Here is a 27,362-nt window from a genome sequence, read left to right on the forward strand (position 1 = left end):
CTTTAGTATCCCATGTTCTTGCCATGTATATTTATTTGAAGAGTGTAGGCTGTGCTCTCTTTATATTTATGGCATACTACACTACATTTCCAAAAATAGAATTTTCATTATTATCTATATGTTCTGTGAACCTTTCCCATAATTTTGTCCTGTCAAATTTACTAATATTCATTGGTAGATTTTCAGATTGTGTGAAAATTTATAAAATTATTATCAGTAAGGTGGCTTGAGAAGTCACACAATACTCTTCTGTTTATTGCCACTAAGAGCGTGAGCTCAGAAGTCTGAGAACCTGTGTACATTATAGACAAGCTTGTAGTAATCCTTGAGATGCCGAACTTTATGCCTTAGTTTCATACTCTGTAAAACTGGTATTATAATAGTAACTTACTCCGTTGTTGATCTTGATGTTGGTTAGCATTAAAAAAGTGATCCATATAAAGCATTTAGCACAGTGCCAGAACATAATAATTAGTGTTGTAAATGTTAGCTATTATAACAAGTTTTCTGTGTTCCTATTTGACTTTCTGTGTTTCTGATTGGAAAAACAGGGTTTAAGTAAATGAAAGCTCACAAACATGTTACTCACCTGTCTTTATGTTAAACATTAATGAACCCCAGCAGTACCTAGAAAATAATTGGCAGAATTTTTTTTCTTTTTTGAGGATGGCATATCATTTTCACTGATTATAAGTGATTTATCTGTTTCTAAATGCTAACTGTTTTTATTTCCATGACCAAAGGAAATAGGTATTATAGAGGGGAAAGATTGTAATTATTTATGGTTTTAACAAACACCAGTTCGATTTAGCTTTGGTTTGATAATACTTGTTGGAATTACGTGTCACGTACCCACCTAGGCATTGGAATTATAAGAACTCTATCATCATAGTCTAGCAGGGAAGATATAAATTAAAAATGAATATGCATAGTACTGTGTGGTAACAATAAGCATTTCGTGAAGAAGTATAAAGTTCAATGGAAACAGAGGGGAGAGAGCAAGAATTTGTAAAGAACACTTGTGATTCAAAACAATAGACATTGTGGCATTTAATAAAGCAATATTCACTATTAAGAACTCATTTAGTTCTCTGCAAAGCGTAAGCACCATGATCTCTCTTCTCCAGAAGATTCTACATTAGAAATCGAAATTATTAAAGTATACAGATCTTTCTGTCCCTTTCCCTTGTTTTTTTTTTTTTTTCTTTTCTTCCTTACTTTACCTGTTTGGATGACTATAGCTAAGGTTTAAAAATCCTCTCACCGAATTACCGAAACAGCAGGACACTCAACAATGCAATTTCTTAAATATCTTTCAAAAGCAGAGAAAAATTAACTTAGAACCTTAATAACTGTAATCCTGCATACTATCAACAGCAACAAAAATTAAGGGCTTATTTTAAAAACCACAATGCTTCATAGTCAATCCTATATTTTTGACAAGTAGTGAAAGTTGTGAATTATGGCTCCTAACCTGTCTTCTAATGTGTTCTAAAATTCACAGTACTTTCTAGTAATATGATTTATTTTCATTTATTAAGGAGTTATCATTACAAAATATATGTCTTTAAAATACTTTGTGCTTCAAAATTTTGTATGTTGCTTTTTTGAATTTCCACAAAGCTTTTGCCATTGCCCGACTTGGGGCTCGATCCCAGGACCCTGGGACCATGACCTGAGCCGAAGGCAGAGGTTTTAACCCACTGAGCCACCCAGGTGCCTCCATAACCTAGTTTTGAACTTGAAGTTCATAACTTGGAACCGTTTACTTCTGAAGGTCAGGTTTTTTTCCTACAAAAAGGGACATAAAGGATAATTTACGTGATGCAGAGTAATTAAAAGGATAGAGATAAGAAAAAATACTAAAATTATTGCTAGTCTTTTATAACAGGAATGTTTGAGACGTTGACAGGTTAGAAAATTGAAATACAAAATTGAGGCAATGCTGGAGAAGTTTTTGATAGTGGTAGCTAACCATGGGTAGAACACCAGCACAGTGAAGATGGACTTCACTCACTTATCTTTGTCCTACGCTGTGTTGCTACTTCATGGGTCCCTGGTTGGTAACTTAAAATCCTAATCTTTTATTCCATCTGCAGATCTTTTTCAGCCCTCATGAACAGAAGGTGTCTGCACTCTTTCTAATACACTACACTTACATTCATATAGCATTTTTAATTGAGCACGGTTATGTACATGATCTTATCTTAGAGTCATCCAGGTAGGAAAAGTCACATCACAGGTGTTTCATCTCCGTTCTGTAGATGACAAAAGTGACTCTTAGACAAATTTTGCCCTTCCTGGGTTTTTTCAGCTTGTCAGACGGGGGGGTGGGGGGGGGGGGGGGGGTTGACGCCTTTGAATGCCTAGCTGCTGCATGCGTCCATTGATGCCACTTTTAAATAAAGTGTCTATAAATTGACATAAGCTAATGTGCCATAAGTATGTTGTTGTCATAGTATCTTCGGTTTTTTTTCTTGGAGGGGTGCAAAACTGCTAAGACAAAAGTATTTTTTAAGATAATGCTACTAACAGCAATTAATATGTCTACATTAAATGAGAAAGTCAAGTCATTATATACAGAGATTTTATTCCACTGTCTAAATGAAGGTTGTTTCTTGATTAGTTGTTCCATTCTGTATTTGTAAATCATCATTATTTATAAATCCATTGATTAAATTGGTCATTTTTTTTAAATTGGTCATTTTTCTTTGGATTTACTCAAAAGAGTCATTTAGTTTCTGCTTGTGATTAGATTATACAGAAAGTATTTTGATTGTGTAATTTTTAAATTATGCAGGTGAATAGTTCAGCTAAAGATACATATTTAAAAAACTAAAAAATTCTTAACATAAGGAGTCAAAGAATTATTTAATGTGTGAATGGGTGACTTAAAAAACATACTTTTCGTGACACCTCTTGAATGTAGACATGAATCATATTACTTGAAATGCCTTGTTAAAATAATATATTTCAGGGGCACCTGGGAGGCTCAGTGAGTTAAAGCTTACTCTGCCTTCGGCTCAGGTCATGATCCCAGGGTCCTGGGATCGAGCCCCGCATCGGGCTTTCTGCTCAGCAGGGAGCCTGCTTCTTCATTTCTCTCTGGCTACTTGTGATCTCTGCCTGTCAAATAAATAAATAAAATCTTTAAAAAAAATAATATATTTCATAAATGTGTTGATTTTAATTCCTTTTTTCTTTCTTTTATTTTTAAGGTTTCAGCAGAGCAGCTTTACCATTCGGGCTAGTTAGGCGAGAATTATCCTGTGAAGGTTATTCTATAGATCTGCGATGTCCAGGCAGTGATGTCATCATGATTGAGAGCGCTAACTATGGTCGGACGGATGACAAGATTTGCGATGCTGACCCATTTCAGATGGAGAATACAGACTGCTACCTCCCAGATGCCTTCAAAATTATGACTCAAAGGTAAATACCTATGTGTTAATATCCCATTTTAGCTACTGCATCCAAACTGGTAAAATTATAATAATTCCAAAGTAGATGAATAGAGTCCATATCTCAGCCCATTTATTAAACTGAAAGAGGCTTTTACCTACTAATGTTGATTTCTCCTTTTAAGCTTTCAACATTTATTTATTTATTTATTTTTTTTTTTAAAGATTTTATTTATTTATTTGACAGAGAGAAATCACAAGTAGATGGAGAGGCAGGCAGAGAGAGAGAGAGAGAAGCAGGCTCTCCGCTGAGCAGAGAGCCCGATGCGGGACTCGATCCCAGGACTCTGAGATCATGACCTGAGCCGAAGGCAGCGGCTTAACCCACTGAGCCACCCAGGCGCCCAGCTTTCAACATTTAAATCTCAATATCATTTTTATATAGTTTGACATATCAGAAGGAATATGTAATACCTTTCTTTGATTTTTATATATCATAAAATACATTGTAAGAATAATATTCCAAATGTAATCTTTTTTTAGGTCTGCAGGATTTTGGAATTTTTTTGTAACATTAAAAATAATATAACCCTCTGGGTCTTTGGCATAATTGGTCCTTAATTTTTTTTTTAAAGATTTTATTTTTTTATTTGAGAAAGAGAGAGAGAGAATGAGAAGAGAGAGGTCAGTGGGAGGAGTCGACTCCCTGCTGAGCAGGGAAGCTGATGTGGGACTCAATCCCGGGACTCTAGGATCATACCTGGGCTGAAGGCAATCCGATTAACTGACTGAGCCGCCCATGTGCCCTCATCCTTAATTTTTTAAAAAGGATTATTTAGGGTCATATGGGTGGCTCAGTTGGGTAAATGTTTGCCTTTCAGTGCAGGTCATGATCCCCAGTCCTGGGACAGAGTCCCTCATCAGACTCCCTATTCAGTGGAGTCTGCTTCTCCCTCTGCCTTTGCCTTCCCCCCGTTCATATTGTCTTGCTCACACTTTTTCTCTCACATAAATAAATAAAATGTTTAAAAAATTTTTTTATTTATTATTTTAGAGCAGGGAGGGGCCGGGTCAAAGGGAAAGAAAGAATCCTCAACCCTAGTCCCTGCTGAGCATGGAGCCTGACATGGGGCTCGATCTCATAATAGTGAGATCAACACCTGAACCAAAATCAAGAGTCGGTTGCTTAACTGGCTGGCCCACCCGGGCACCCCAGTCCTTAATTTTTTGATTAATATTTCTTACAACAAAAATGAGCAGAGAAAGTAAAGTTATCATACTTCTGTTGCTACATAGACACAACCTCCCCAGTTACTGACGCCCTGTGTTGGGGTGGCTCAGTTGTTAGAATAGATGATCCCACACTGATGCCTTATTATCATCCAAAGTCCATAGTTTACGTGAAGGTTTATCCTTAGTGTTGAGTATTCTATGGGTTGTGACAAATTTATGATGGCCTGTGTCCATCATTGTAGTATCGTACAACGTAGTTTTGCCCTTTTAATAGGTATATGGTGATGTGTCATAGCTTTGATTTGCATTCCCAGTGACATGTCATATTGACCATTTTTTAATATGCTTACTTGCCATCATATATCTTCATTGGTGAGTTGTCTATTCGGGTCTTTTGTCCACTTTTTAGTCAATTGTTCATTTAAGAGTTCTTTATATATTTTGGGTAACAATTCTTTATCAGATAGGGTTGTTGGCAAATATTTCCTATCAGCCTGTGATTTGTCTTCTCATTCTCTCGAAACAGCTTTTAAAAAAAAAAAACAACAACCAGCAAGTTCAGGTTAAGAAAACAAATAGTGTGCTTTCTGTCTATCTCTCCTTCCATATATTTATCTCATTAATTAATATTATGTTTTTTAAAATGGTGTGTTGGAGTGGCTCCATAAGTTGAGTGTCTTGACTTGTTTTCAGCTCAGGCCATGATCTCAGGGATGTGAGATCAAGCCCGGAGTCTGGTTCTAAGCTCTCTCCCTCTCCCTCTGCCCCTCCTGTTACCCTCTCTCTCTCTCTCTTAAATAAATCTTTAAAAACAAAAAAAGATTTCTGAAAATGATGTGTGTTGGAAGGTGTGTTATAAAATTTAAAATATATAAATGATATCTCTTAAGGGGATAATTACCTTCCTACATATAGATAGAATACCAGAAAAACTGCTGAGAATGGGTATTGCTTTTTCTCGGCCTTACTACAGAGCACCTAACTCCTGGCCTTATTTTTTCTCTTTTCTCAATTTTGCTACACTTGGCATCTTAATTAAAATTTTCTTATATATAAGATATTAAAATTGTGGTTAGTTATGGTCAACCGATACAATAATATCCTGCAGTTGTAGTTATTTGGAACACAGAAACTCTCTGAAGGAACATTTAAATATCACAGAGTTTATTATACATTATTGCTTTTGTATTTTGTTTACTAGGAAAACCCTTCATCTTTCCCTTCAAAGCCTTCACCCTTTTCTCCTGCTTCTTTTCCCCCACTGGACACAATATTTTGTCTAACTTTCTAGCTTATTTATTAATGTACTTTAAAGTAGAATAGCAAAATTTCTAGGCTGGGGTCTGGTTAGTATAAGCAAAATGAAAACATCAGAAGGTGCTAAGAGGCAATGAAGAAAAAAAAAGTAGAAAAACTGTTTTTTAAAAAATCCATGCGAGAGGCACCTGGGTGGCTCAATGGGTTAAAGCCTCTGCCTTAGGCTCAGGTTATGATCCCAGGGTTCTGGAATCAAGTTCTGCATCGGGCTCTCTGCTCGGCAGGGAGGTCGCTTCCCTTCCTCTCTCTCTGCCTGTCTTTCTGCCTTCTTGTGATTTCTGTCTGTAAAATAAATAAATAAAATCTTTAAAAAAAAAAAAAAACCATGTCATAAGATATGGGTACAAATTGCTGTAAAATCTCTGATTTCATAGAGAATAGGTATTGGCCATATTATAAGTAGCACATTATAAGTAGTTTTTCTTTAATGTTAATACTGGTCAAGATTTTTTTAAGAAACCAGAGAACAGATTTCATCAGATTCTTATTTTGGTTTCCATCAAAACCAAAGATTTTCCAACAAAATGATTTAATTCTGGGGACACCTGGCTGGCTCAGTCAGTAGAACATGTGACTCTTGATGTCAAGATTGTGAGTTGGAGCCCTACATTGGATGTACAGATTACTTGAAAAAAATAAGATCTTTTTAAAAAATTGTTTTATTTTTAGTTCTTAAGGTCTCATTATTAAATAGTTAAGACAAAATCTTATTTGCATAAATGGTACTTGAGAAAGGTTTTTCAAATTTATTTTTTTTATTTTTTTATTTTTTTAAAGATTTTATTTATTTATTTGACAGAGAGAGATCACAAGCAGGCAGAGAGGCAGGCAGAGAGAGAGGAGGAAGCAGGCTCCCCGCTGAGCAGAGAGCCCGATGTGGGACTCGATCCCAGCACCCTGAGATCATGACCTGAGCCGAAGGCAGCGGCTTAACCCACTGAGCCACCCAGGCGCCCAAGGTTTTTCAAATTTAAAACAGAAGTTCACTATTGTGTACCATTTGGAATCTGGCCTGTGAAATAAACTGTAAAAAATAACTTACCTTCTTTGGAAGAATGGATTCTGTGCTCCAGTAAATTGTAATAGAACAATTTGCACATAGTATTTCAAAATTTGGGGAACTGTCCATACTGGAGAGACAGTAAAGGCAGCCACTAATAATGGACCATTTATCCATTCTTTACATGTTGAGCTGTTTAATAATTGAACAATTTGGGCACCTGGGTGGCTCAGTGGGTTAAGCCACTGCCTTCGGCTCAGGTCATGATCTCAGGGTCCTGGGATTGAGTCCCACATTGGGCTCTCTGCTCAGCGGGGAGCCTGCTTCCTCCTCTCTCTCTCCTGCCTCTCTGCCTACTTGTGATCTCTCTCTGTCAAATAAATAAGTAAAATCTTTAAAAAAAATAATAATTGAACAATTTAATTTAATTTAGAAGTAGGCCACAGAGAAGTGGGAAGTAGAGAAATATGTGCAACTCTCTGTTTTTACAAAATTGACAAACAAAGATCAGAGGAGTTGGTACAAAGAGAGGGTTTGGAAGAGTTGGCCTTGAGGGGACTGTACATTGTAGGTAACTTATCGTTGTTTGTGGATGTCTACAGTTAAATACAAAGTTCAATATCTAACAAAATGTATAGGTCTACATCATATTTGTATCTAGTAAATATAATTACATATTATAGAACATGTAGAAGCTAAGTTATTTTTATTGTTTCATCATGTTATAAAAGCAGGGCTGCATTTTTTATAATACTTTAAAAGGAACTAGAGTTTTGGGAGTATTTAAATTCTTTGGAAGCGTACAGTTGTTCACTGTACCCTTATTATCAAGAGTTTCGAACAATTTATGATGTACTAGTGCAAATAAGGGGTTAATTCCCAAACTAGCTGTAGGATCCCCATTTTTAAATTGTTGTATTATACTGGTGGCTTATAATTATTTAGTCAGCACAATAACAATTTAAACAAGAACACTTTAGTGAGGAAGACGATGTTAAGTGAACTTAAAAATGAGTTTCATAGTAGTAGCTTGTAAGTACTTCATTCTGCCTTTGTCAGAATATAAACTTTCAGTCTACCATACTTGACCAGTACGAAGTTACAAAAAACTGTAATAAAATATGCAGACAACATTTTTGCAGCTGAATTATTACTGAATAATAATTGAGTGCCCTGGGGTTTTTGTTTTTATTTTTGTTTTTAAAGTAAGCTTTATACTTATGCTTTATACTTACAACCTGGACATCAAGAGTCTTACACATCACCAACTGAGCCAGACAGGCATCCCATTGTTTAAGTATATCCCTGGTTTTTTTTTTTTCTCATTGAAAAATACTTTCAGTGTTTACAGATAAAAAGTAAGAGTTATTTTTACCAAATTCCTAATAATTTAGTAAATTTTCTATTTATAATTGTCAGAAAATGTGATATTTGATAATATAGGAAAGAGACATTTTTTGCTCTGAGATAAGATAAATTCCTCTAGAAAGCTCTAATAAAAACACTTGAAGTTTTCTATTAAATTTCTGAACTATAATGATGGAGACAAACACGAATTTCAATACTACTGAAATTAAAATATGTTTGTGTTGTATTTCAGGGTTTTTTCACCCCTGAATGGAGGGTGAAATGGAGGTACTTTCTCCATTGTCATCACTTCAACAGTTGAAAACCAAGTAAATAAAGACACTTACAATTTTGGCTGTAGTGGTGGTAAAAATATTAATAATTGTTCTTCATCTTTCGCTTTTTATTTCCTATTCACTCAAAAGTGTGAAACCAAGGCTCTATATGAAACTGATAGTACATTTATCTTATAAGTACAACAAATGGCTCATCTGAACAAATGGGAAATGAAATTCGTCCCTAAAATGCTATGTATTTTAATAAACTTAATAAATTCATTAAAAATCAGCATGTGCTTTCTCTCTCTGACAAATAAATAAATAAAATCTTAATAAAAACAAAGGGACGCCTTGGGTGGCTTAGTCGGTTGAGTATCTGCCTTCAACTCAAGTCATGATGCCAGAGTCCTGGGATTGAGTCGCTGCATGGGGCTCCCTGTTCAGTGGGGAGTCTGCTTCTCCCTCTACCTGTTTGTCCCTTGCTTGTGCTTTCTTTCTCTCTGTCTCTGCCTCTCTCTCTCTCTCTGACAAATAAATAAAATCTTTAAAAAAATAATAAAACAATGACCATTAAAGATAAAGTTATTAGCACTTTTTGAAGATAATTATCGTGAGATACCTTAAAAAATTGTACAACAGTTTCTGCTCTTTGCTTTCATTAAAACAAGAGAAACAAAAAACTTTACTACTGTTCTGAAGTATTTGATTAATAAGGAAATTAGAATTTCCCAATAAAATCGGGTTTCTGCAGCCTTCAGGTACAATCTAGTTTTTAAAGTGATGTGCTGAATTGTATCTGCGATCATCTTCCATTGTCATTTATGGCTGTTTCTCTGTTCATGTTCTTCACTCTGAGAGCCTGTCCATTCTGATCAAGGGAGTTTGCTGCCTTAAACGATGCTTTATAATGTGCCCTTAAGTTTTTAGCACTTTGGTTTAGAGATCTGAAAGTAAATATGTACTTTTTTTCAATATTTAATGTTAGTTGAACGGGCATGGGTAGGTGAGGTTTTTACATCAGATGAGTTACAGATTTAACTCATGCTACCAGACATGCGTCATTGTACTTATATCAATGCAAAGAGGTTCTGAAATTAATATGTGTTCCCCTCAAGAAGATAGAAAGGATACATGCCTCAGTTTTTTTCTTACTGTAGGAAAGGTTTATGTTGTGTAATTGATTCAAAAATAGGCTGTTGTCCTTTTGGAATTGCCCAAGGAGAATAAAGGACTGCCCTAGACATGCAGAACTAGTCTGGCTCCTTTAATGCTTCTGGCCAAAATTTTAGCCCACATGTAGACCCAACTGGCTAGAACCTTATAGCATAACTGCATGACGTTTCTTATTAAATAAAGGTCAGTGTATTTTTGGTTGTGCTACCCATTTAAGTTTCTTTTGGGAGCAATTTTGCATATAAATGAATAGTTCAACAAGCAGTTGTTTATACAGAATTGGCATTCACAAGACTAGTGAAAGAACATATAGATGAAGCAAACAAACGCAAAGTTGACAGTTGTTGGTGAAAGGATGATGTCATGCACAGAGGTTCTATAGTTAAAGCATGCAAAAACTCAAGAGAACACCTGAATGTAAGGGACGGAGGTAAAGTTGCCATCAAAGGAACCAGGACAGGCACAAGAAGGTAATGTCTCATAAAGCCAATAGCAAAGTTAATAGTCATAGCAATAGTAAAATAATAATAGTAAAGTATAAAAGATGTACACTTATTTCTTTTTTTAAGGTTTTATTTATTTATTTGACAGAAGAGAGCAAGAGAGCACAAGCAGGGGGAGCAGCAGAGGGAAAGGGCAAAACAGGCTCTCTGCTGAGCAGGGAGCCCGACGCAGGGCTTGATGCCCAGACCCTGGGATCATGACCTGAGCCAAAGGCAGACGCTCAACCATCTGAGCCACCCAGGTGCCCTGCCAAGGCGTACACTTTTTTCTTATTGGTGTTGAAGATCTTTATTTTATCTAGACAGCCCATATAAAAAAATACATAGGGTTTTCATGGTAGAGTTTGAGAATAGGAATCAAGAAAATGGCACTTAGCCTTGCCTAGACTAGAAGAATTAGGTATTTCCCTAGTCACAGAGCCCCCAATGAATAAATACATGACCTAGATTCTTAAAGTAGGGGTACAGTACAGGGACTTTTGTCTTAAAGGGAAAGGATCTGCTTCTCGAACTTGGGTACAATTTCATTAAATGAAGCTAAATATGTAGATGACAAAACTTATTTCAGAGCCTAGATCTTTTCCACATTGGTTGGGGTGATGAAGATGAGCTCAAATATCTAGGAACCAGGTAATCCCTTCCCGTCCTGTATCCCATTCAGTAACTTTTGTATCCTCGAATTTCCCTTTTTTAAACCTATCAGTGTCCCAGCCTATTATCACCGAGCATAATTACATTTTATTTAACATGTCAACCCAACAGCAACTCAAGTGGTGACAGTTCCTTGCGTGTATGAGGATTCGAAGGAACATGCTATTATATATGTAGGTGCATTACCTATTCTGTTCCATGCCTTGTTCCATTGTAGTGATGCAGAGTGAGTTTCGGAAATGTAGTGTGTATTCTCAGCATGTAGTTAGAAGGCTCCATGGAAAGGACCAGCATACCTTAGTCCGGAATAAGCACAAGAATCTTTCCTCTGCCTTTCCACCTCCCATTCTTGCTACCAGTCAGGGCACATAACGAGGGACCCTCTGTGCGGGTCAGTGGTGGGGACATATGTGATTGTTTCTATTTTAAGAGAGCTATTGAATAACATTGTTAGAACTGCTGAGGAACTTGGGACTCATCATATTCTAGTTCCCTTTCATTACATCAGGGAATCAACTGTCATTGCATTCAGTACATTTTGTCCACACTGCAGCATGTATTTTCTCCTCACTTGCTTTAAAAATATACTTGGGAAGGTGTGACAACATGATATCCCTCTTTTCACTTTATGAACCTTCAGAAAGGTTGAGTGATTTGCAATAGGAACTGAAACTTCAATTCGTCTATACCTGGAATCTTATTAGCTAGTATCTTAATGGCATGAAAATTTATTATTAGTGATAACTAGTCTTAAATAATAATTCTGTTACCTAGGTTTTAAAAACGTGTTTCTGCTATTTTCAAGTACACTGGTAAGATACTAAGTATTTGTAAAATATTTAAAAGAGATACTTAAATACACACATATACATACAAAATTTTCCTATGAGAACTGATGGAGATTGGAAGCTTCTCACAATTTAACCAAGAAAATCCATTAGAATGCAGTCACAGTTCTGCCAGTATTCTCTGGGAGACTTCATGATTATAGATTTCGGTATGGGTTTATTTTCCTTCACATACAACCCTCTCAACTTTTATATTGATCATTCAGCCTTTATAAAGAAGCTTTGTATCCAAGTCAGAGCTGTATGAGAGTTTAATTATTTTTCCTGTTTCCTGGTCTTTCTTTATAGTTATCAATACATTTAAAACCTGTGCTTCTAAATATTCATATCCCTTTTTTTATTAATGGAACTTTTTTAGAAGAAAAAAATAAGCCAATCTGCCTTTCCCCCTAATTTCATAGTTTGTAATATTTGGGGGTTTTGTATATTTTCTTCTTGCATTATTGTAAATACTGGTCAGGGATACTTTTCTCTTGTTTAGTGTATTTTTTCATTGAACCCATTCCTTCTTATAGGATTTAAGCCTGCCATTTCTGAAGAACTACATTCTTACCTTTGTACTGTTTATCTCAAGTGCTTTTATCTATCTGTGGTGTCAGATTTATCAGCCCTTTGTCCATTAATGTATGAAATGTATCTGGGGAAAATGAATAACTCAGATGCTACTAACTCATCATCTCTGTGCAATATATTAGGTTATTTTCTGTTAGGTGATGCATTTCCACTAATTCTTTTACTCTTGGCCAAGCTGCTTTAAGACTGCTAACTGAGGGGCGCCTGGGTGGCTCAGTGGGTTAAGCCGCTGCCTTCACCTCAGGTCATGATCTCAGGGTCCTGGGATCGATCGAGTCCCGCATCGGGCTCTCTGCTCAGCGGGGAGCCTGCTTCCTCCTCTCCCTCTGCCTGCCTCTCTGTCTGCTTGTGATCTCTCTCTATCAAATAAGTAAATAAAATATTAAAAAAAAAAAAAAGACTGCTAACTGAATTACAAGCATCTCTCTTTGGCCAAGGATTGGGAGGTTACTAGTATAGACTCTTGAACCTTAGTATAGGAATAAATAACCATTAAAGCTCTAATTGGTCTATCTAATTGGACACACACTTTGCATGTCACTTACTGATGGGTATTTAAACCAAAGCATTCATTGTAAGAAGGGGAGACTGTTGGCAGTAATAAACATGAAACATATTAAAACATTCACATTTACTGTGCAAGAAAGACTAATAAATTGTAAAATGGCTTAGAAGACAAATAATCTAAATATCCCTTACAACCCTGCTTATCAAATGTAGAAGAAAGAAACAGTGTCACATCAAAGATTCTGCCCTACAGGGTCCTCTGTTTCTCCTTTTAAAATGAAAATTAGTGAAACAATTCTACTGGTTAATGAGGACTGAGAGAATAAGTGTGAATTGCCCACTTCTAGCTAATATGTGGGTTTTATCTTATGTCTTTTGGTCAAGGAAACCAGGACCAGTTTTCCTTATGATTAAACATTACTAACCTAGGTATTTCCTAAGGCTTATTCAGTGAAGTAAGAGGTCTGAATAATACTTTAAAAGTTTGAATTTGATTTTTGTTTCGGATTCTGGTCAGATGAGAGAAAAGGGAAGTTAGTTGAAGTTAGTTCTCAAAAGGAAAGACATCACATTTCAATTGGTAATTTTGCTTCAGTTTTTATTTTTAGAAGTTGTCTTTATTTTTGAAACCAAAGTGGAGAGGTAAAGAAATAAAATAAGAGCAAATGTGAACATTGTTTAGACATACAAATTTCAGTATCATTGTAAATAATCTGTTCATAATGCTTTTCATATTTTTAAGTATTATTTACTCCTGCTTTCTCATTTGAAAGATGTTTCTGATGAGTTTACAGTGGTATCTCAATAGCACATACAATGTCGTATACCTTATAGTTTTTACTCAGAACATTCCTGACTTCATCACACTAAAATATCGGTTTCTATTTACAAAGTCAGTTTAAACATTAATTATGTTAATTGATAGAAACGAAGTCCAGTTTAGTGTTATATTACCTAAATGTACTACATAATCAATGTTAAATAACTAAATGAAAGCACACTGTATCTGCTTACATTAGACTAGCTTCAAATACCCGATGAGTACTTTGTTTTGTATGGTGTGATTTTTTTTTTAGTGTATAGCTGTTCTCTGATGGCATATTACTAGTATCATATATAAATATGCTTAGAAGCGTCTTTTTAAAAAAAGTCATACTTTAAACAAAAAATAGATACTTGATCAATTATAGAGAATAGAAATGATATTTTAGTAGATTTTCAAATCAATACATAGTCACTGTTTTTTCTTTTTTTTTTTTGGCTTTCTCTTACCACTCCCCATCAAAATGTCATAGCAAAATGCTACTGAAGTGCAATGTAATATGTATTTTCTACCATTATAAAAATAAACTACGAATTTTAACTTCACTTAAGAATTTGGAGTTGTTTTTTATATGTAGTGCAACTTCTTAACAGCATGTTTATTACCAGGAAATTAATACATGTATTCATAAAGACTTTGACAAAAATTCACTGCCTGAAAATACACTGTTGATTATTTAATATATTTTATTATGCAATAAATGAGAATAAAATATAATTTTGAGTGAAAATGAGAATCTTCCATTCTAACTTCCTTTTTTATTTTATTGAAATTCCTAAGTAAGAAAAAGAGAAAAACTTACATGTTATTTGGTAGAGAAAAAAAAATCCTTAGTCTTTGTTTTATTCCAAATCCTTACTTTATTTTCTTAGTAGGAGATGAGGAATTCTGCTTTGCCACACAAAAGCAGGTAGCAATTGTGAATCAATATCATTTATAATATATTCTAATGGCTAATTTTATCAAATATATAGAGAAAAATATTTGATATTGAATTATTTCAAAAGAGCTCAGCTGTCATTTATTATGGGCTTACTAATTTTTCTATATATCATATAATGAAATTATACCTGGACTATATTAACAATAGCAGCGGTAACAAAAAATACCGGTATCAATATACTACTCTGTATGTAGTCTAAAGAAAATTATTGTGGTTAATTAGGTTTCTGATAGCATTACAGATTTATCTGTCTTAGAGGCTTTAAAGACCTGTTCTTTTTACTTTGCTATGTATTTTCTTAAAAAATACATAGCAAATAAAGCAATTTAATTATAGTTCTTAATGCTGCTTGCTATTCCACAGTAGGTTTGGACCTAATATTTCTGGTGTTTCTAGGAAAAATCAGGTTTTGAAGAAATGAAGTGAGCGATTCTGTAGTCTTGATAAATTTCATATAAATCAGTCAAGTTTATTGTTTAATGCATTTCCCCGTTTTCCCAATATTCTTCACGTCATATACAGCCAACACAGACATGATTTTAGAACTAACATAAACAACACTCCCCAGGCCTTAGAGTGTCTGAAATGATAGTTACTCTGTATAAGCTGTCTTGAGATTATAGCAGTGGTCTTTATTTTATCTATCTATCTATCTATTTATTTATTTATTTTAAGATTTATTTATTTATTTGAGAGCGAGAGGAAGGGGCATACTCCGCTCTTGAGTGCAGAGCCTGACTTAGGGCTTGATCCCACAACCCCAGGATTCTGACCTGAGCTGAAACCAAGAGCTGGACGCTCAACCAACTGAGCCACCCTGGTGCCCAAGCAGTGGTCTTTCTGTTCATTTCTTTCAGACCAGAGATCTGTCATTGTTATTGAGCTCGCCTGTAATTTGTGAAAATCTTACTTTTCCTAAAATTGGATTTACCATGAAGCTAAAGAATCTTAAATGTTAGAGCCGTTCAGTTGCCAGGTTCTTCTAAGACACTGCTGGGGCCCCTACCAGTGTGCTCAAAGGATCGTATGTTTTTTAAAGTTTGCTGAATGAAGTATGATATTCAAACACAATCTTTTAAGGGTTTGGTTTCATTCTCTGACTTCTTCTCTGTTACACTTCCCCTCATTTATGGTCACTTAGGAGTAGCCAAAAGCTACCAGGATTCTGTTAAGTCGAGGTTCAGTTGGTGATAAATTCAGTTTGGATTCAGTGAGGTATTTTTATGTTTCTGCAGACACTCATGTACAGTTTAGTTATTGCTAGCTGTTCTGGAGAAGAAATGGCCTCTAGAATTACTCCTATTATTCATTATATTGCCTTACTGATTGTGACATAAATGTGCAAGGCCAGATGTCATATTACAATTTGAATGTGTCCTATGGCACCTGAAATATGTGGCAAGTGGAGAAGAAATAATGTTTGAAATGTAGGGAGCCAGAAGCTAGTCTTTGGAATCTTTTCAGTTATTAATTGTGTTAAACAGTAAGTGGGGGATTTGGTTCTTATATATAACTAATCAAAACAGAAGTTGTCTCTTATGTATTCTTGGGGGAGTACATGGACAACATTTCAGGTATAGCACTTAAAATTATAAAGACAACATATTGTTCTGTTTTTCAGTGAGTATCAGATAAAATAGAATTTACCAGGATACCAGTATTCATGGGGCATAGGCTGCAGCAGTTCAACAAACACAAGCCCCCGTGACCTTTTAGGCATTCATTCACTTTATGTATCCAAATCATCAGTAATAAATAACAAATTCTGAGCAGCTATTCTAGAGGAAAACCAAAATTATAGAAAGTGAATTTGTTAAATTGTTATGTATGAGACAATGGTAGGATTTGTGGTTAAAAAATTACTAAGGAAAATGTCATAAAGGAATGCCGGCAATTAATTTATTAAAATGTCATTTCAGGTCTCTGGATTTTGTTGCTTGTGATACACGGTTGTTTTGTGTTTTTTTTCTTTTCCTAAATAACTATTCACTTTGGTACCTAATTTTCTATATGTAATTTTTCTGTTTGTTTATTTCGTTAAAGTGGTACCCCTTAATTTGAGCTTTGGACCTCACAAAACTTGAATCTACCCCTACCATTTTAATTTATAATATGTTGATTTTGAGAAATTGGCAGTGTTCTACTTGACATTCACAGCTTGATGTATGCATTTCAGGACATTTCATTGTATCTTTTATTTTATTTCATTGTGTCTACATTATAGGCTAAAGATTTAGAATTTGGGATGAAAATGTGAAAAATTAAAAACAAATAAATTTATTAAGGGATATTAAATAGATAAGATAATAAATGTTTTATATAAAACCTTTCTATTATGATGTAGGCTAAATGAGAGTTTTAAACTAAATGTGGTTTAAACAAATTTTTAAGAAATTGTACTAATAGGCTTTGCTTTTATACTTTTCTCCATTCTCCCCATTCCCCAATTTTGGAAGTTTCCTTTGCCCTCATCCCACAGTCCTATTATAGCCTTTATATGGAGAAAAATATATATATTTTTAAGTTACTTTTCTTTAGTAATTATTTCATGGGTTTCTATAAGATCCATAATCAAAAAACGTTTTAGTAAATCAAACCTTTTTATTTTTCTTAGTCTTGAAACTTGCAAAAACAATGTAGTAAGAAGAGGCAAGAGAAAGTATGCCGATATTGCTAGGATATGTTATAATTTGTGGGGTTTTTTCCCTACATTATATTATATTATATTATGACAGTCCTAAGTTGTTCTCATTGTTAATTCATGGATTTCTGTAGATATAATTTAAAAAATGTTTATAAGTAACTTTTGAAATCTGTTTGTGGGTTGTTAGGTGAATGAGACTATGCTATTTGAAAATGTGTATAAACAGGTATGTTAGACAGAAAGATAAATAGTGGTCATTACAAATACATTATCCGATAAGTTGATTTGAGACCTTTATATGTGCATTGCCATTTATTTCAACCCTTGATGAGTAGACCTTTATTAAGCTGTGATGATTACTGAATATGAAATGTAACCAAGATTATTTTTTATTCAAATATAATTTAAATATTCATCAAAGAGAAGTTATGCTTGAGACTGACAGAGACTATTAACATCAAAAAATATAATTAACTGCATTGGGTATCATGAAGCAGAGTTAGCCAAATAGCCGAGAGGTCTAATTGCTCTAGAGTTTGAGAAGCAATGGTTTTATTTTATGCGGTAGCTGTGGAATTAATAGTAATGCGCTTGCCTATGTGGGCCAATTAAAAGCTGCCTGTTAAGGTTCATTGCTCTATAGGAAACCCATTGAATATCGCTTAGTAAACAGGATTGACATGTCAGGGTGTACAAGAAGATGAAATGCAATAAAATCTGTGAAAATGAGAAGTATCATTAAAAGAACTGTTTTTGAAAACAATTCATTAAACTCTTTACAATAACGGTGTGGTAGTGGATGTTGTGGTGTGCCCTCAGATTCCCCATTCAGGACTGGCCAATCTTTCCCCCAGCCTGCTGTTGGGCTCCCAGTGAGTCCCCGCCCAAGACTGCCTTGGGCTAAAGGGATCTGAAACCCTTCTCCCTGGAGGCAGCCCTCACTGATTGCCAAAGTACAAAGGCTTGGCCTCCTCATCCTTTGCTTCATTTTGAGACAGCTCTGAAGGGCACTCTCCTAACTCCAGAGCTCCCTCCCTAAGGAATTTGTGGCGCCTTTGTTGCAGCCACATTAGACTCTATCCAATTCTGCTTCCCTGATAGTTCCAAGAGTACAGTAAGCCTTCCAGAGATCTCCACTTCCGATTGTGCTTCCCATGTTACCTAACCTAAGAAAGGTACTACTAGTAAATATAAAAACAAGTCCTGTCAGTGGGACTGGGTACACACATTGTAGGAATACAGCAATTAAAAACTAAAATAGTTTTACCCCCCTCAACCCCTATAACCCCCCCCCATTACCCAATTCAGGTCTACAGATGGCATTTTATCTTTGTCATGTGATCCTTTTTCTTTAATAAAGGTAATATTCTGACCTTTGTGGTATTATTATGCTTTTTAGCTGAATGCAGAAAGAAAGCACTCCTGATTGAACTCAAAAGATTTTGCCTTGCCCAGGCTGTAGAGATTTAAAAGTGGGCCAACATTCTCATGGCATTTTGACATTAATGAGGTTATTGAAATGGAAAAGTTGAAGGGTCAAAGATAAGAATAGTAGCAAGCTTTTCTAGTGTTTCTTTTTCTTAATAGTGATATCAAATACACTTAATAAATTGACTATGATTCCTAACATAAAATCTGTAATGTTATGTGTTAAGTGTAGAACTTTAAGGATTAGAATTTTTTTTTGCAAATAAAAATAATTCTAACACTCCCTAGCTATGAATTACACAACCTCAAATGCAGTTTACTAAATTAAGATATTACATATCTCTATAATTTTTATAAGATGTGTAACAAATTTTAAATAGCTTCATAGATATTAATATGTACAATGTAATAAGGTATACATTGTGTCTTTAGTCTGCAGTGATAAAGATGGTTTCCTAGACATTCATTATCGACTATGCTCCCCCGTTTATATCTGTGGCCTAAGACGGCATGTCCGCATTCAGAGGAGTGATGTTGCTGCTTCACAGCACACAGCCCTGTACTCCCAAGCCTGTACATGGTGTTAGTGGTATTAAAAGCTCTTGAGTCTAACATTTTATAGGTCACGATGAACTGAGCCTTTCAGACAAGTTACTGATATGAAGCTAATTCAGGCTAGGAGTGTAACATGGAATGGAAGCGTCTGCCTTCTTTGTTTTTAAAAACCTACACAAACCATGTAAATCAGGAAAGTTTTGATTTGGTTTCTGTCATATGGGTATGGAACTATACTTCTGAAAATTATATTTTATCTTTCATTCATTGACTGATGCTCCCAGATAATTCCTGAGCTATATGATGTACAAGCGAATGTGCCAAACTCTGTAATGGTATTTATGAAGAACTGGTAAGGATATATATTTGTAAGTCTACAGACAGATGTTTATGGAGTTAATAAATTGTGGAATAAGTCACAGCATTATGCACTGCATGTTGTCAGAGATTCTTAAAGCAGGCATGAGCCCCTCAAAGATGTAGTCTGGTGATGAAGATGAGATGTGTGCAGAAATAAGTATGATACCAAATCTCTCAGCACAATAAACTACTAAAAACTGATGGAGAAGGGAAAGTGATGAGTAATGTCCTGAGGTAGGAAGATGTGCTATATGTTGAGGGAATGCTGAATAAGGTCTGTTTTAGGGAGTTATTCAACTTCTGACCTCACCCTTTCAAACTTCCTATACCATGGAGCAGCATCTCATAGCTTTCTTCTTCTTGGGCACTGTAAATTCTTTTCTTGTACTTAGGCTAAGGAAGGAAGGATCTTTCAAAGATTGTGTTCTTCATGTTTCTCAAAATTCTATAAAATACATTTTAAAAATTATTTTTAACCTTGTAATGTGAATATGGAAAATGACACTAGGGCTTTAGATCCTTTATTAATTCAGCAAGTAAGTTCACCCTTTTTATGGCAGAGAACTATAATGCATAATTTCATATTCATTTGTTAATTTCCTTCTGCATATTGTTTGGATGTGGTATATTTAGGGTATTTCTATACTTTTAAAATTGTAGGTATTTCTATATCTAGACTATAGCAGCATATGTCTTACATTGCTGTTTCTAGTGCCAGAATCACAGGTGGATATAAAATTTTCATTTCCTTCCTCCCCTTCTCTCTCCCTCCCTCCAATCCTTCCTTCCTATTTGTCTACTTTCTATCTCTACCTATCTGTCATCTGTTTATTGTTTGATAATTTCTTGCCTTTGAGACTGAGATGTAGTAAGAGGACACTTCCCTTGATCTGTGCGCTTTTTTTTTTTAAGAGCACTTGGGTTAATATGCTGAAGACTGAATGCTTATGAGTAGGTGTTCAGTTATCGAAAATGCCATGAGCAATGCCTTGTTGCTTTCTTATCAGCTACTTCCTGCTGTCAGCTTGGCACTTATTTCAATAGAAAAGGATTTGCATCAAATGTAATGCCTTATTATATACAGCTAACATGGGGTTTTTAATTGTGCAAACACATGAGACTCCTGCAGTGATAGTCAATTTGATAAAAGGATTAGATTATGAATATTTTGTCATGATTAAAGATTACTTCTGATTTATCATAAGTAAGCCAGTGAAATTTGCCATATTATTTATCAGTCAGGTGAGACTGCATTAATTTTGAGAGTGTATGAACCACACAGTATCCACCTCTTTATAAAGAGCCTCTAATGAATTTGATTATTTATATTCAGATTATAGATATTAAGCGTTGTTTTTAGCTTTCTACACCTGATCTACTGCTGAGACTAACCCAAGATTCTATGGTTCCAGCTTTTTGTCTGTATTAATTTTCATCTCTTGTCTTACAGAAAGTTAAGTGAACATCTATACAAAATTCCCACCTTTTTTATTAAAGAAATGACAAGTGGTATCTATCAACAGGAATATTTTGAGTTGTCTCTTTGATTTAAAAAAAAAAAACCCCTTCATAAAATAATAGAGGAATGAGAATTCTGATATAGAAAGTATTTATTGAGTGAGTACTTTTTGCTGTTAACAGGACTAGGCATTCTGATGGATTTAAAAGAAGCTGGAGAGCTAATAATAGGGCCCTACAACTAAAGGCATTGAATGAGACCTGGAGACCTGATGCAAATAAGTGTCTGGCACTCTTAGGGGGTATTTGGGAAGAATGTAAACAAGAACATGAGAAGTTTACCAGTTAATTCAAAACATGCAAAGTACTTGCTGAGTTAAATAAAAGCTAAAATGCAAAATATACAAGAGATGCCACAAAGCAGAATGTGATTAATTGCCAAATTAGTTACATAGACAATTCCTGCTATAGGGAGAGAGACAAAGATCACTTCAGGTTCCGTTAATCAGGGATGAATATAATACTGTTGACCTGCATCGTTGATGTGCTGGCTTTCTTTACACCTCCACCTTAGATACTTAGATACTTCCTGCAAATGTGTGTGTCTCCCTCACACTGAAGTACATGGCAACGACTTGCATAGAGGCACGACTGAAAGATGGAAAACAAAAGTTTAGCAAACAAGTAGCCTATTGTCCTCAGTTCTAGAAATGTTCTACCTCAGAGACTTAAGGTCCTTCCAATGGTCTTCTTGTTAAGAAGAAAATAGTTCAAAGAAGTATATACAAATAGTTATTTCTGTTCTGATGCATCTTTCTAGATGAACAAGAACAACATAAAGAAAACACAGATAGCAGTTTTTATGGGTGCAGAATTAAAAAGAGATAACTAATAGAAGCATGTTCATAACTTTTAGATTAATTATGTAGCACTTTATTTTTGGTCACTTTCTTGACCCTTTGGGGAAATGTTGACGAAGTGTTTTCCCTGAATTAATTTATTAGTTTATTAATTTATTGATTTATTGATTCAAATCCTATTATTAAGACACTGCTCACTCATGCTTTTACATCCCCTTTTATGCAAGGCCCTCCTATATTTTTGTTTATAAACTATACCACATATTTTATTACTAAATATTCCATAAGTTGCATGAGGAAAATAAATTAATATAAAAGCTATACAAAAAAAGTGTATTTAACTGAAGATTTTTTATGAGAAAATAATAGTAGTGAAATATGAAAAAGATTTTATGCCAAAAGAATTCACTTCGGGTAAAGAATAGCAGTGCTTTCTTGCCTCTTGATCAAAAAACAAAACCCAGGCATGTAGAGTAGAATATGGTCATTTTAATAAAAAATGAAATACTTCTGAGTCATTTAAATACTTCAGCAAAAAGTTGTATTTAGTCTTAAGTTTTTTATAGATGGAAATTTTTTAAAAGTCATGCTATCAAGTTTTATGATTTTATTTCTTTGCTTGCCATTTGATTTGTATAGGAGTTCTGTGAACATTTGTTGGCTGTGCTGTAATCAAAGTGAGGTCTGTAAAAGCCGAAATTATATTAGCCATCAATTAGATTAGATACTCCTTTATTCTATATGCAGAGATCTATAATGCTGACCAAATGATGCCCCATCAAACATCTTGGGAGGCAGAAAAATGTATTTATGGCATAATTTTCTTGTTTTTCAAAATCACATCCAAACCAAGGGAATAATCTTTTAAGGTGAATTTAAAATTGCAATGACAAAAATCTAGTTTACTCAGTGTTGTCCTCTAAAGCTCCTTTTAGTTGCAGGTTCTTTTGCATTATTTCAAACTCTAATCCTCTGAGCGGGTAATTAACGGACCAGAAAAGCCATTTGTGAAAAAGAAGAGCCATAAGGGTGGAAATATTTCTTCACCGAATGATCTTTAAGAAGTAAATAATTACAAAAGAAAAAGATTTGGGATGACCAATCTAAATCTGAGGATAATTAGAAGGAATAGAGTATGAAAATCAAAATGCTTGGCATGTACAATTCTCGTATCATAACAAGACTAATTAAATATTTAGAAACCAAAAATCCCCTCACAATTTGAAGAAAAATAACCCACGACAAAAGGGTCTGCAACTTTGCAGATAATTAGCAAGGGTTATAGAAAGGAAAAACATCACAGATTGGCTCCAAGGCTCTGCAAGGTCATGTCTTATTACGCTGTGTCTTTTATATGGTCTGGTAACAAGTTTCTTGCTAATTTAATCTAACTAGGGCATCCCAAAGTGATTTCCCATTTCCCTTGTTAAAAATGTGATAGTTTCTGCAAATGCAAACTGTAGTAGGTTAACATTTTTATAAATAATTGCTCTTAATTGATACAGGTCATAATAATTTTTTGAATTATTAAAAGCAGAGGTCTTGAAAATTTGGACACAGAAGCTATATTTTTTAAGTATTCCAAAATTTTATAGTTTTTATCCTGACTTAAATTATCTTACTCCTTTCATTAAGTAGTTAGACCTGATGACCCTGTGAATGAAACTTAGTCTCAGTGGCATGCTTTGTAAATAAATACTTCTTATTTTGCTAATAAAAGCAAGCACATTTATGTTGAATGTGCATTTCTGCAAACAAGAGATTTTGTACTGGATTAATAAGGCTCTGAATGAGTCAAGCCTAATTTGCATTAAACTGACCCCAAGGTCCAGTAAAAACTGCAAGGAATTTCAGAGGTTTCTAAAACATAGTAAGTTGTTTTTAAGCAAATCAGCATTGCCATTTCAAATGCTTATTTTAGGAATTAATGTGGAATTTTTGAGGATTATTAAGTTTCTCAGATGCACATTTAACTTGCAAATATTGAAGTATGCAAACTGGTTATAATTCCTAACATTTTATTCAGACACAAAATGATTGTGGAAGGTATCACCTTTATGTTATTCCTGTTTTTAATATACTGAAAAATGGAATGAAAATATTTTAGACATGGGCTTAAACAGGATTTGACTGTCAAAGCTTTTGTTCACTTGCTGTGGGTTATCTGATATTTATTTATTTTGACTTTCTATTTCTGTTGTGTACTGTACACTTTTACAGCCAACTAGGTTTACATTTATGTATTGATAGTACTGAAAGAACTTTACTTTGTGTTTTTGCTCTTGGTTACTTAATTAATCAATTGCCTTTTTCTATACCTTTTTCTTTTAAATACAGTTGCAGAGATGTAATCGCAGTTAGTTTTTTGGGAATCAGATTTGTATTTAAAAATTTTGAAAACACCTGCATATTGGAAACTGAACAGAACAGAAATTGTTATTTTTTCCAAATTATGTATTCATGTCGTGTACCAATATTCAAGAATATTTTCCTAGAGATTTTACTAGTAACTTTATTTCTGTAATTTAGCTTCGTTTCAGTGATTTCAAAATACTTCAACCAACACATATTCTGTAATGCTTTGAGTATAATGTCTTAACATGCCTAACAATTAAATACTATATGATGGATTGAAATCTACAAGAATGCACAAGTTACTAAATAAATTATGAGAACGTAGTTATGTGACAAATGGGAACATTACTACAGAACACCTCTTCTTTTTCCATAATAATTACACACCATTTAGCTTCCTAATGTTATGTTTACCTAGCAATTAGTTAGGCTCACAAATCATCATTAATAAATATTTAAAGAAAGCGGGACCCACTTTTCTTAGCTCTACAGAATAGAAGTTTAGATACTAAAAAAGCATTATACAATAAGAAAAGAAGAGGTTTGATGTGATATTCGCCTCAGTTTCCCTCTTTGATTTGTGAGGATCATTGTCACCTTTTATCTTGGAACATAGCTTCTTTTTATCCCCTCGGTTTGATTACTTTCCTTGAATAAATCTATTCTCATTAGATCTTACCTATTCGTATTTTAAGGTCACCTGCTATATGTGTAAAAATTTATTCTTAATTTGGACTCAGAAGGTCAAGAGTTCTAGTGCCTAGAGTACTGTACATTCGTTCTTGGTCATTTGGAATTGTTAGTGTTTGAAGTGATTTGGAAGTTTAAAGGGTACTTTTTTCCTCTGTCTTTAAATAGTCTCTCTCCTAAGTGCTTTTATCATTGGCTTTCATGATACAAAATTATGTCCAAATTGACAGAATTCTCTGAGAATCAGGTACAGCTGATTGAAGCAGAATTGGATGTCTGGTATTTATTTTCTAGTAACTGTGTTTATTTATAAACAGAAATAGCCAGGCTAACTACTCATCATTTATTTCATTCATTCAAAAACAATTACTGAATCTCTGTTATGTGCCAGGCATATAATCACCTCCAATAAAAATGTAGAGGTTGACAATATCTTTTTTCTTTTGTTCCTTTTTATGTTTGCCCTTTGAGGTAACTTTTCTAATTTTTTTTTTTGAACTGGTTTATTTGAGTAGAATAAAATTTACTTACAGACATACAATAGGTTTGTTTAATTTTTGTTATGGTTTTAGTAATTGAGACTCAGGAATTAATATCATTCCTACTTATTATGAGAGAATGGATTCAGTTGCAGTAATTCAACTATAGATGTTGGGTTCATTAAGAAGAAATTATCCCCCATGTGTATGTGGTTTAAACTCTTCCAGGGTACTCTTGTGAATGTTCTGCTTATATATGGCACTTTGGAAAGGAGTGTCATTACATTATACCCTGGTACCTTGAAAACATGTAGTTTGTTTCCAAAAAAGTGAGCAGTTTTAACTGAGGTAGAAGATTACTCAGGAAAGAAAACAGACCCGTTACTGCTAGTATTTTATAATTGAATTTTAAAAGTAACAGATGCCATGAAGAAACTGAAATTGTGGAAGCAATCTTCACTGAACCTACAGGCTCAATAAAGAATTGGACTAATTCTAGAGGGTGACTCCAAATTTACACAAACATTAATTTTTAGTTTCTGTCATGAGCTTTTCTGTTGAATGCTGGAGTATTTGTTCAAGTCGGTAGATTTTGCATTTTTAATCTTCCTTAGAACTGTGGTGAATAATGGCCCCTGGCAGGAGATAATGAAATTTTCTTAATTTATATTTTCAAGCAGAAGCTTCAATTGAAAATGGCGTCCTATGGCCTGGAGACATAGCTGTAGTGCAAGTTTCAGGGGAGATGCAATAATAATGCAGTGCCATGGAGACAGGGAATGATGGGACAGTGGAGAAGTAATTTAAGGAAGAAAAGAGAATGTACCAAAGCTTTATTGTAGCATATCTAATGATCTACTGAAGATTCCCAATGGTTTTTGGAGCATGACTGGAAAAACTAATGTTATCTTCCCAAAACAGAAGCCCCTGCTTAATCAGCAGAACAAGACTATTGATTAAAACACCTCTCACAATAGATTACACATGGAATCTCATCTCCATACCTTGCACTTGGTAAAGTGTAATAATGAGCATAAGATAATCAGAAGAAGAGTAAAAGCAATTTGCTGGGCATTGTACAATCCAAGGTTAGAATTGGAAAGGAAACAAATTGCATGAATAGTTGGCCTGTTTTTAAAACTGTACATAGGAAATCTTATGCACAGGATAGGAACTACTCTGGAACAATAAAAGATATTCTGCCCCTAGTCAGATCCCCCTCAGGTTTGCAAATCTATGTCCACCTTATGTAAGGGAGTACTTATTATTGATATTTTTGGTATTTCATTTTTGTTGCATTGTGCAAAGAGTTCGCCTGCATTATCCCATCTAACCTTAAAGATAAACTTCGAAAGAAGGTTGTAAGCTTTAATACATTACTTAGGGGCTCCTAGTAAAGGCAACAAACAAACTGGAATAGAAACCCCAGTTTTTTCTGACTCTAAAGTGTCTGCTTTTAAACACTAATTTTCCCTAATAGCAAATGATTTTGCTTCTGAACAAAGTCAAATGGTACTCTATATTGTTGATTCTTATATAGTTTATTTTCAGATTATAAGTAATGTGTGCATTGAGCTTTCTTTCATTTACACTTCTAAAAGATGAAGGAAAAGCAACATATTAATAGTTTGTTTGCATTATTAATATTTCATTAGTGATGAATCAGTACCGTCCCCAAAATAAAAAAAGATAATGTTTCTTCAAAGTACTGCTAATTTGTGCATGACAATTTCTAAGGTAATTTCCATATACATATGTAAATTAATGATAATACACATTTATAAATTGCCTTTTCATCAATTATACATTTTGGTGACAACGTTTAACTTAATTTCAAAAATGACTGTGGATGACTTAAAAGTTAATATTGAAACCTGAGAATATTGATTACATCTGGAAAATAGATACACAGTATTAATACTTTTAACTTTTACTG

The 27,362-nt window shown here is 34.3% G+C and overlaps 1 protein-coding gene across 17 annotated transcripts in view; it reads left to right on the forward strand.

Annotated features, from left to right (window-relative positions):
* ADGRL2 (adhesion G protein-coupled receptor L2) overlaps positions 1–27,362 on the forward strand; it is a 189,069-nt gene that overhangs the window by 100,547 nt on the left and 61,160 nt on the right. For all 17 annotated transcript variants that reach the window (XM_059375231.1, XM_059375233.1, XM_059375235.1 and 14 more), the window contains exon 3: positions 3,219–3,432. In XM_059375231.1, the coding sequence (XP_059231214.1) occupies positions 3,219–3,432 (214 nt within the window). The remainder of the gene's footprint in view (positions 1–3,218; positions 3,433–27,362) is intronic.

Source organism: Mustela nigripes, chromosome 14 (assembly GCF_022355385.1).
Source record: "Mustela nigripes isolate SB6536 chromosome 14, MUSNIG.SB6536, whole genome shotgun sequence".
Taxonomy (NCBI): Eukaryota; Metazoa; Chordata; class Mammalia; order Carnivora; family Mustelidae; genus Mustela; species Mustela nigripes.